This window comes from Pygoscelis adeliae, unplaced genomic scaffold (assembly GCF_000699105.1).
Source record: "Pygoscelis adeliae isolate BGI_AS28 unplaced genomic scaffold, ASM69910v1 Scaffold120, whole genome shotgun sequence".
NCBI classification, from domain to species: Eukaryota; Metazoa; Chordata; class Aves; order Sphenisciformes; family Spheniscidae; genus Pygoscelis; species Pygoscelis adeliae.
The window spans coordinates 3,457,817-3,469,556 of record NW_008824032.1 but is presented as its reverse complement, the minus strand read 5'-3'; the positions used below and the strand labels follow the sequence as shown (position 1 = coordinate 3,469,556).

The following is an 11,740-nucleotide window of genomic DNA, read 5'->3' as shown; positions in this document are numbered from 1 at the left end:
GCTTTGCCAGCCACTATTAATGCAGGCCAAATTTACAGTAATAAACTAGAGCAGACACACACTTTTAAACTCCACATGAATAGGGTAAGATGCCCACAGCCCTTTATCGAGAGATGGAGAAGCGAACGAGATGCTCCTAGACATACTCCACAGCAGTTTTCTTCCTTGTGGCCCACAGTCATAGAGACCTCAGAGTACAAGGATGAAAATACCCGCTGCCATGACAAGCCTGGAGTATGCCAGCTGGCAGCATGTGATCAAGGAAAGTTTTTGCCTCCTAAGACCATACCTTCTTCCCTCCACATACACACCAAACAAAATTTGCTTTCCTAAAAGCACTACGAAGTGTTTCTAGGCAGGATGCTTGGAGGGCTGTGCTTGGGACCAGGGACGAGTCGTGGCCAGGTGCCCAGGCTTTCGGGGTGGGCTTTTTTTTTCTACAAACCATGGCAAAGGGTCATCTCTGAACAGGTTTCAAAGTGCAAGGCAGCCAGATGGGGTTGCAAGTTGTGAAAGACCAACAAAGTTTCAGACATTCCTGGACCATTTCAAAACGTGTTTCGACGAGCCCAGTCACATGGGGTTTTTTGCAAGGCCTTTTATGATTATATCTCTCAGTAGAAGACTCACGACTGCTTTAAAGAAAGAAAGAAAAACAAACAAAAAGATGCAATTTAACTCCAAATATCTGAAGAGAGTAACTAGGGAACCCAACTTTGGAACACACTGCAGTGTTTATTTGAAGACAAAAACCACTGCTGCAAACCACTCAGGTCTGACTTAGATTATAAAGGGTGTTTGGTTATATAAATGTAAGGGGTGTTTTAAAATCTTCCAGCAGGTCCCTTTCAGCAGTGCTACGCACAACAGAAACAAAGCACTGGGTTCAGCCAGTGCTTTCACCAGCCCCCTCCGCCTGTGGGGAGGTTTTACGAGCAGGGGATTGAGTTCAGGGAGCGCCGTGGGCCCTCCAACCAAAAGCAGGGCAATACACGGGGAAACAAAGTACTGCCCGAGTGGCTTAGAGGGATCCTCTGCCAAAGAGGTACGAGAGTTGCAGTGACCTGTTTTCCTGATGCGAAGGACGTTCTCCAAAGGCCAGACTTCTCCCACCTCCAAAAAAACACCCAGCATGTTTGAAGCAGAAGGCTATTGTTAAGGGAAATATAAGGTCCCTTACTTCTAGTGTCCAGCTCTGCATCCATGCTCCTCCCATTCCCATGATCTGCCAGCTTGGTGAAGACTTGTTCGCTGTCATCCTGCTCACAAGCAGAATACATTGTCATCTACATCAACCACGTGGCTGTTGTTCGTGAGGAGCAACGGGGCTGCCCTCTCCAGAGTTAATAAAACAGCATTTGCAAAGCAAGGCTTTGGCGAGCAACCACGTAACGTTGTCTGGCACAAAGGACGTTTGTTCAATATTACGCTCGTTTGTTATAAAGTCACTTTTACCGTGGATGCCAGGACGCCCAGGAATTATGGAAAAACATTTTTCCACAATGGCATTTTCCTTTCCTATCCATTTCCAAAGCCCGAAGGCTGAAATTTACTCTTTCAGGGACAACCACCAAACAAAACAATCCCACACCTTTCATACAGGTCCTTTCACCAGCAATAGATGTTTGCGTCCTTGCTGATGTAAAGGGTGACATGCCGACCTGTTGGGCTTCAGCTTCTGACCCCCCCACCCCAACCCAAACCATCATCCAGATGAAGGGTTTATTTGCCCTCCCAACTTACCAGTTCCCCAGCGTCCGTGTCACAGCACCTTATAATACGCCTGGTCTGTCACGTTCCCTTACACAAGCAACGATGCAGCTTGGTGAAATCACTCATTTGCCAACACACCAGCAATGATCTTCGGAGATGTGTAAATGGCAGTCAGCCTCGCGGGGCTTTGACACTCTGATCAAAGTGTAATATTTAGGATAAAGGTACAACTGGCTAATCAGCGCTGACTTCAGGTCCTGCTTTTTCCACAGTCAAGAAGGGGTTACAGACAGGGTGTTTGGACGACACTCTGAAGATACGTTAATCCTTTGCCAGGCTGATAGCAAGCTTTGAGCTGCCACCAGTAAGTCCCAGGCCAGGACAAAGAGAAGGGTCCTGGCTGTTCCCTGGGTGACCAGTCCTTGAACTGCCACCAGATTAGCTGCACCCTCACCTCACCACAAAAGACCAGTTGGAAGCAGGGCTTGGGCTCTGCTATGGATTACCTTCCCCTCCATCCTAAAAGGACCTTGGCTTGTTAAACCTCCTTGTCAAAACTCTCCACTTTGCTGATTGGCGAGAGAGGAGACTGCAGCAAGATGTAGTACAAGAACACATGCTCTCAACCCTCCTCCAATAAGTCACCGTAGAGCAACGGCTATTGGAAAGGGAAGAGACACTCGGACATGGCATGCCATCTCCAGACTGCGACTAAGGGGCAGATGGCCCTGGCCTTCTTCGGTGCAGCACTAGGACTAACTTTCTTCCAATATTTTTTTTTAAATGGTTGGCAACTGCAACTCACAACCTTAGTGCAGAGGAAAAGGTACATACATTCAGCTCTAGCTGTCTTGATCACCTAAAGCAGCCCATCTGAGTAGGAAACACACAGCTCTGCTTTATGAAAAGCACTTCCAAAGCATCGACATAATGCTCCCTTTTAGATCTGTGCAATTCTGCATGAGCCTAAAATGTCAATTTGACATCCTGAGCGTCTGCTTCAGGCATCTACGTAACTCATGTTTCATTTACACTCTCCTCATTGCATTAGTGCTAAAAGCAGAGAAGAAAGTTTGAGAGCCAAGATTTGCTCCTTGAGATTAGAAGACGGGCAGCTAATGTCAGGAAGACGTTGGACATTTGGAGAGGCTTCTGCACTAGGAGGAGATTATAGCACCAGAGGCAGAGAGACTGTGGACTCTTCATCCTTGGAGGTTTCTAAGAGTCAGCTAGACAAACGCACAGAGACCTGAACTACTGCTGGCAATAGTCCTGCTTAAATGAAGAGGTTGGACTAGAGACCACCAGAGGTTCCTTTGAACCAGCACTTCTATGATTTTGTTTCCAAATATAAGAAAGGTATTAAGAAGGCACAGAAAAGGGTATCTTTAAATTAGTTAACAAAAAGAGGCAAGAATATTCTCAGCCTGGTTATTACAGGCAAGGTCACTGCATTCCTCGGTATTTTATGTTATTTGAAATGGGGCTGCTGCATAATTTGAGAGGTTTTTCATTACATACGAAGTTAAACCACCTCTAAAATAGTTCCTTTTTGAAATTAAAATCAAGTAATTCTTGTTTCCCGCTTTCCCACTTTCCAATACACCACATTTCTGCACTGACAACTGGTAATTGCACGGCAGGATCTGAAACATTTTGGCAATAGATCACAAAAACTCTTCAGGATGTAGGAGGAAACATGGGATTACACAAGAAATGGGAACACATTACCCAGTTAACATGATCAGAAAATTAATATTCAAAAAGTCATTTACAGGTTTCAGGGTTAGCGTATTGAGTGGGAAACAGTTCAAGAAGTTTAGAACTGTTGTTTCATACTGCTGGAAAACTCACTATGACACTGCCTTCTCTCGTTCGTATATTTATCTTGCCCATGAGTTATTTCTACCTTTAAACTATGGAGCAAATTTCTGCAACACTATACCAGAAATAAACCAGGGTCTGGTCTGTAACATTCTCTGGTCTGTCACAAGTGGGCCCCAAAAGTCAAGAGTTTCAGCAGTCCCTTTGGAAGTCGCACCTACTCTTGGTTTTACACAGCACAGGTCAAATCTCATCTGTTCCCCAACCACGGCATAGCCCCATTTTTAATGTTTACAATTCTGCCTGCAGTAATACCAGAATCGAGATGCCAGGAAATAATGGACGGACAACTGTAGAAATAACATTTTTGGTTTAGTGTTTGCAATTTGTTTTACAGCTCATAATGAAATACTGTTAGAGATATTCTATATTCATACATTTCTAGCAAAATACACTTTTAAAAACATAAGGCACTTTAAGACTTCCTAAAACAAATGCTCATGATAAAAATTCAACAAGAGGGTTGGACGAGAACCCTTTCTACCCTTAATGTTCAGGTCAGTAAAAGATCAATCCTCTAGTCAGGCAGGCAAATGAAATAATCAATAGAAAGGTTTCCAAGATAGAGTTACTGCTGTATTAGTGTGCATTCTGAAGTAGTCTATTTGAAGTATCTTCAGCTGGGGAGGGAGGGCATGGTGTGAATAAGATGCATTAAAATAGTTCTTTCAACTGGGTAACAAAGACACATTGCAGGGATTAAGTTTCATTACTTTCATTGGATTAAGTTCCTTCCATTCATTATTGCCAACAAGAGTAAGGAACAAAAAGGAGCTGGTTCTCCCCTCCCCCCCGCCCCCCCTCCATTATAATTCAACACAAGATTTCAAAGACTTAAAATGACCAGGACAGAAGCCCATGAAAAACTGCATCTGACCACTTCAGAGTACGTTTAAATATTCACTACTGACTTCCTCAAGTCTCACCTCTTATTAAAGAAAAAGAAACATAAAAGAATTGGCAACTGTGTAAGTTGCTTCCAGTCAAATTGATATTTTGCTTCTTTTTTAACATGACCCCACTGTTCACACTAAGTACCTGCATTCAGAAACGCACCAGCAGCTCCCCTTGGCAGAGAGATGGCGGGGCAGAGGATGAATGCAGGCAGGGCCCCGGACCCCGTGGGGAGGAGGGAATGAGCAACTCTGCTTCACGCACTTGTGTCTCGGCTTAAGAAGAGTTTCAAGAGCCGGACGTGCTGGGCTGCTGTAGCAACAAGGGGACTGATACCAAAACACTGACTGAAGACTTCACTCGGAGACGCATCTTTAAGAACTGAAATCCACTCTTTAAAAATGACAGCTATAATGCTGGCAAAACCACTGTCTGCTTCTCAGGGCCCCTGAGAAGGGGATGGTAGGAACCATCCAGCAGTGTTTCTTTAAGTTTCGTCTTACCTATTTTATTGCCCAGTACATTTTCCAGTCTTTGGGGGCTAACAATTGCTGGAAAAACTTGACTCCCGCTCAGTACATTAGGCACTACAGTACAAACCTAGTCCTCTCAAATCCACCTCCTGAGGAAAAAGAAACCCACCCACAACCAACCCACCATTTATTTTTCTTACAAGTCCTTGATTGTTTTAAATTCTGACTTACTTGAATTGCACTTTAAAGCCCAGCAGCAAAACAAAAAATTGGTAGCTGTATTTGGGAATATATATAAATTTTTAAAGAGACAAGACATTTTATCAAGTCTAAAAATGCATAGAGATATCAACTGCATAAGCTGTCAAGTTTTGACCTGGCTACAGTGAAGAAGCTGTGAAAAAAAAGATTAGCCTATTAGCCCTATTAGAATTGGGACAGAAATGGGATGCCTGTTCAGTTAGGAAAGAAAATGCAGTGAAGGATCAAGCTAAATTAGAACCAGCCACCACTGGTAGTAACCCATCACACACAGAGGTGCTACTGTGCAAACAGGAACCGTGGTGAAATCTAACTTCGTGAAGCGAAAAAGTGCATGATTTCAAGACACCTGCTGCTAAAGAAAAGGAAGGAAGGTGGTACCTCATGGCCCTGAGCTCAAAAGATCTTGAGATCTCAACTTGTGTGGCTCACTTTCACTAGCAGGAGAGCCAAGCTCTAGATCACTCAGTTGCTCACTACTGTTATACTAGCAGCCAATTTAAAATTGTGGCTCTGCAATCAGTTTACTGTCCTTCAGCATTGGTATGATGATATTCACTTGGGACAGAAGAAGCATCTGAAAGAAGAGATGAAGAACAAGACGCAGGCCACTCACTGATCCCAATCTAACAGCATGCAGTCAGTTTCTCTCAAAATCTGTAGGTTCTTCTTCCCAAGCAAACCTCACAGAACTTGCTAAAGTGACATCCAGTTGCTTTGCACATACATCTTATTGTGTCTTAAAAATACACTTCAAAGAAAATTATTTGGAAAGGCAGAGAGCATGTGCAGTTTAGTTCCTTGTGGATCTGTGCATGTGGGGAATCTTCAGACTAAGTTGCAATGATTAATAACGCACGGGGTGCTATTTTACAACCAGATCATTTCTTTCAAATTCCAGTTCTCTCCAAAGGAAACCAGGGAAATGAGTAGTGCTGTCAAGGAAATGCAAGGCAAGAAGTTCAACCTGCACACCAAGACAGACTGGAACGTACAAAGTTTCACAGACCTTGTTCTTCAGGTCACATTAAATCGTAGTCTAATAAAAAAAAAAATCACTAAAGCTAGTTACAAAGAGTAGAATTATCAAAGTGCTTTAATATATAAAGTGTCAAATATAATTAAACAGGACCATTAACACAGAGCTGCTGTAAGATGTTCAACTAGGTACATGCATTTTCTGAATGCAGGAGAGGAGCACAGGTTTTTAATTTTCCCCATAGGGCCAAAGGGGGTTAAGAAAAGTTTTTCTTGTTCATTTAGTTTCTTAACACAATGTATTTGCTCTGCTCGTGCATTCGAAGGCACAGTTGGATTTGCTCTATCTGAAACCGCATCAAATAGACTGTCTGCCATGAAATATTAATAAAGGGGCAGCTCTCACAGAGCAACACACACAACAGCCCCATAAAGTAGATTTATAGATACCTGTCAATTCATAATATTAATTTTTATAAGCTATTTCTTGATACTTAAAAATTCCGAGCTATTTTCTGCAGCTTTCCTTTAAACATAGTTTAAGATAACTGAATGTGTTACTTGAACAATCCAACAGACTGCCAAAGCTATTACACAAACAAATAAATAAGGAAGAGGTTTCAAAACCACCTCGTGCAAGGTGCTCAGACAATGTGCCTTAGCCTCCCTACCGGCTTCTCCTCTCATGTTAAAAATAAGAAAAAAGCCATTCTCCACGGCACTTCTCTCAGTACTTCCAATTCATTAAGCTGCTGCCTACTTTAAGCAGATGACCTTAAAGATGGAAAGTAACTCTGTCCCAACAAGCATAGCAGAGTTAGCTGCAACAGGGGGACATGGTTGTTTAGAAACAAGAAAAGTCAATCAAGACCTTTCCTGCAATTCACAGATATAAAAGCAGATTTGCTCCAGTAAGCTGATTCAAAAACATGATACAGAGCACCACATCTGGTCCCTTGCACAGGCATGTACAGCCACAAGTCTGAAGTAATACCAAGTCTCAACAGAACAACTTGTCTGTTTTCTGAAGGCACCATGAAGACAGCAACACTGCAGGTGTAACGGAAAGAGGCAGAGGGAGGAAAAACAATGAATACAGTTAGGGGGAAACACTAAGAGCAGCTTGGTATAACAAGGGAGAAAAAAGGTGGCTCAGTTCTATGATGGCTGTAACAGCACGGAGACCCTACGCCTCTAGGCAAAGGAAGAGTAACCAGAGTTTGGAAAAATCTACTCCTGAACAACAACAAAAAAAAACAACTCCCATTTTTAGTGGATGGGTGTAAAATCTGTAACTGAAATCAAAGGAGACAGCAAAGAATCAAAACACTAGCTAAAACATTGGGGTCCATACATACTCACATGGCATCATTAGCCTGTTTCTGGTTTACCACAGTGTTAAAAGATCTGGACAGTCTCCTTTGCTCTGCAGGATGACTGAAGTTCAGTGAAGTGTCATACATTAAAATCCTTCTCAATCCGCCAGTGAGAACAAATCCCCTCCCCAGCCTGTACGAGGGAGGTGGGGTGTCTCCCAGACAGGAGATGTTTCTACCAGCCCCAGGCACCCCACAGGCAGTACGCCACTGAGTTAGTTCTCCTAAGTAGCACTGCACCAAGCAAGTCTAGGCTTGCTAAGATGTTCTGGCCCTTACATGGACTTGAGGACAGTTTCTCGTGAGCCCTTCAGGCCAGAGGCTCATGCTTCACTGTTCTGTTATTCCTTTTCAAATACGTTTTCCTTCCCATCTTCCCCTCTCGCTCCCTGTTATCCCAGAAGGACTTTCTGCATCCTGCGCGCAGCGACGCTGGCTTCGTCCTCAGAGTCAGACTCGCTCTGGGAAGTAGAGCTCTGGGAGGCAGAGCTGCAGGGAGAGGAGCACTCTGGGGAGCACAGGTAGTGCATCAGCGGGAGGCGATACTTCCCACAGAAGTCAACGAACTTGATTTGTCTGACGCAGCTGTCAAAGTAGACACCTGTAAGGGCAGAGGGAACAGTAACCACATATGAGACCCCGTGCGGAGTAATCTGTAAACTCTGCAAGGTTGTTGCGGCTGGTGCAAATGCCTCAAATTAGGATTTAATTGACACCACACTGGACGTAGAAGCACAAGGGATACTGGAGGAAGAGAAGGGGCTGGGACACCTATGGAAATGTGAGATTTCTTTTCTTAGTAAAAAAAAAAAAAATAATCCTGTAAAACTGTATTTGGTAGGTGATTCAGAATGGCACACTCCACATGAAAAGACACCGGGCAGCTACTTCCAAAGAATTCGGGAATTTCTTCTAACCATTAGGGAGAAATCCCAGGCTGGGAATTTGCAAACTTCCTAAATGTCAAATTAATTCATCCACTCTATTTTCAAACTTGTAAAACCTCTTCTACCAGCTAGCAAAAAGCGTTCACAAATAGACCTTCATAGCTCTACTTTTCTTCTGCTTGAGTGAAGTCACCGTGCTGAGTTTGGATGCTACTTTCCATGGCAACAGTGTTGCTGTAACACACAATTACATTCTCTTCCTGTCACAGCAAGTGATTTTAGACACTGACATTTTCAGAAGTTTCCTGCAGTGTTTTAAGTCCTAGCTGGTCTGGAGTATGCTTTTCTCCTGCAGTGTTAGAGCAACGCTTGCAGTACTGTGCTAGTTCATACGGAAAAGTAAAAAGGAGCAAAACCAATCCACTGTTATCCAATCTGCGCAAAACTGAAAGAAGGAAACATTTCTTTCCCTTCCAACACAAGTTCCAGCCCTTCCATCTTTGCTTACAGAGCATGCTTTGGTATTGTCCTGTAAGGAGATAAGATAAGAGACTGCATTATGACTGCAGGGTAGATACTAATTAATGATTTTTTTTTTCCTTAATCTTCTAAAGGCTGAATGCACAGATCATTTACTCTGGATAAAGATTAAGCATTAAGCCAAATTAAGCCCAAGCATTCCAGGCTTTTCTATGAAGTCCTCTCCTTCCAGGAACTACACGCTAGTAGTCCCAAGCAAGAGCTAAACAAGTTGCTCTTGGTAACTGCCGAGCACTACAGCCTCCCTGCTCTTTTCCATCCAGAAGTGAAGCTTGCTGTTCAGCAAGAGTGCTTGCAAAAGTTCTCCTGTCCATTACTTAGTCTGAGCTATTTCTGGGCAGACGGATCGGAAACTTCAGACCATAAAAGCATAGTGGAGTGCTGGGATGAGCTGCAAAGACTCTGACAGAAACACTGCCTCACATTCCCATGCAAATACAGTAAACCAGCACTACAACTTTGAACATCCTTCCTAAGTGAACAAGGTTCCTCAAAGACAAGTTTGCAGGAGACCTGGAGCCAATGAAATACAGCTAGAATTTGGATGCAACACCACATCTAACCTGACTGAGCTACTAAAGTCATGGCAAGTCAGAGGGAAAGAAAACCCCTGAGGTAAAAGCAGGAAGCAGAGCAGGTGAGGACAACTTACCCCCACATTTAGGATTGGGACAGTTGCTGGCCAAGCTCAGATACCGGACAAGATTCTCCGGGAGATCGCTGCGAGCATAGGGAACGTTGCGAGTTTTAATTGTGCGTCCAGCCAGTTCCTGAAGGCTTGGGGGATTGTAGGTCAGGTCACGGACAAACCGAACCACCAGTGGGTTCCCACGCAAGCTCAGCTCTTCCAGGTGAACCAGATTAAGGATCTCTCGAGGAAGGTAAGTCAGCAGGTTATTGTGCAGGCTAAGGGAACGCAGGGAATGCAGCCTGAGGATGGAGACGGAAACCCAGTCAAGACGTGCAAGCAAAATCATTCCACAACTGCATTACACACAGACCTGATTACTCTCCCCTCTCCCACCAATTTCTTTTCCTTTGGCTTTTCTTCCTTTCAAAGCATAAATTCATGCTAAAAGAGCTGCTGTCACTCCAGCACACACAATGCCCTAGAAAAATTCGCTCAGCTCCAGAATGCCTGTTAAAGAAACACGGTCTTAAATATGCCGCTGTCCCTCTCAGTATTCCCCACACAGACCCCCCCGAAAAGGTAGCACAGAACGAAAGCATACAAACGGAGTGCTTTTGGGGGAGGTAATGTCTCCTTGTACCCAGTGCATGCATCAAGAACAGTTCCATGCAATACTTTGAATAAGTCACCTGCTTTCGCTCATGCATTAAAGATGACTGCTGGTAGGCAGCCAACCCTGGAAAACCCCATGTTTTCATTGCTTGTAGCTGCATCACCTTGCGCTGTGATACTACCAGATCTCGAAAGCTAAGCAAGGTCGGGCCAGGCTAGCATTGGCACGGGTGACAAGCAGTTTTTGGCTTTTGGAGGAGGCGTTCTCCTCTCTCAGGAAGCACAAAGCAATGCTCCAGCACAGTGCCCAGGGATGTTCTCAAACCAGTACAAGTTACAAGAGAACTGGACATTGTACATCAAAAATAATTCTGCTACACCATCAAATTCCAACTCAGAAAACTCTGTGTTGCCATTCAATTGCTTTTGGGGTTACGGCTACTTCTTCACCTCCCATCTTAGGCTACCCGTACAGAGTTTGTAGTCTCCTCTTTCCCCCATTATGAAACAGATAAAGCAGTAACTTATCCTCTAGAGCTGTGCTGTAGGATTTAACAAACACTAAAACATTCTGAGATCCTAGAGTAAGAAATGCCAAGGGAACACAGGGGATGGTACAACACAAAAGCACACACAAAAAGGCTTTGGGTGAAAGACAAAACAGATCAAGCATTCATCACTAAGAATACAGTAGCATGGTAGTTTATCTTTTCTGAGTTGTCCAGGTACTTCTCAGGGCTCCCTGTACAAATCTATTAATTCACCTTAAAGTGTATACTTGGTGACATTTTTTTCCCATAACCCTTTGATTGATATTTCCATATCCTATATTCATGGATTGCCTGCAGCGCACCATGCTAAGGATCATCTTGTTCAAGTCTAGTCACATTAACGAACTGAAGGACAAATAGGTGCTCCCAGGTGCTTTTATCCACACATGCAGAAGAAAAATTTCAAAGAGTTAATTACAGCTGGTGGCTGATGACAGTAAATACTCACTGTGCCAGCTGAGGTGGAATGCTCTGGATCTTGTTGTCACACAGAACTAGATAGCTTAGAGAAGGCAGGTTTGCTAATTCAGGTGGAATTGAAGTAATGAAATTCCCTCCAAGGTATAGAAACTCTAAACTGAAAAAGAGAAGAGAAAACACTGCATTATTTCATTAAGGTCATTTCCAGTTTCATTTAATACTAGGTCTTCACATCTCCTGCATTTCTTAAAGAAAACTTACAGATAACTATGTATGAAAGAATTTGCTGAGGGGGAAAAAAAAGCTGAGTTGCATATCAAAATTAAAACAGAGCTGCTGTTTCACAACAGATAATGTTGAGATTTACCTCCAGCCTCCTGCAGTCACCATTACATCTGTAGGTAGGCACCAGACAACTATGTATTCCAACACCAACCCCACATGCAAAGCTCCTGCTCCTACTTCCAGCGAAGAGCAGCCTGCGCACACAGGGTCTGCAGCACTGACGCAGCTCCCGCTG

The 11,740-nt window shown here is 43.7% G+C and overlaps 1 protein-coding gene across 1 annotated transcript in view; it reads right to left on the bottom strand.

The window, feature by feature from the left end:
- Positions 1–3,892: 3,892 nt before the first annotated feature.
- The window catches only part of LRRC58 (leucine rich repeat containing 58), a 22,307-nt gene continuing 14,459 nt past the window's right edge, over positions 3,893–11,740 (bottom strand). Inside the window, exons 3-5 of the mRNA XM_009330325.1 lie at positions 11,249–11,377; positions 9,659–9,936; positions 3,893–8,180 (exon numbers count right to left, since the gene is read on the bottom strand). Of these exons, the coding sequence (XP_009328600.1) occupies positions 7,972–8,180; positions 9,659–9,936; positions 11,249–11,377 (616 nt within the window). The 3' untranslated portion in view covers positions 3,893–7,971. The remainder of the gene's footprint in view (positions 8,181–9,658; positions 9,937–11,248; positions 11,378–11,740) is intronic.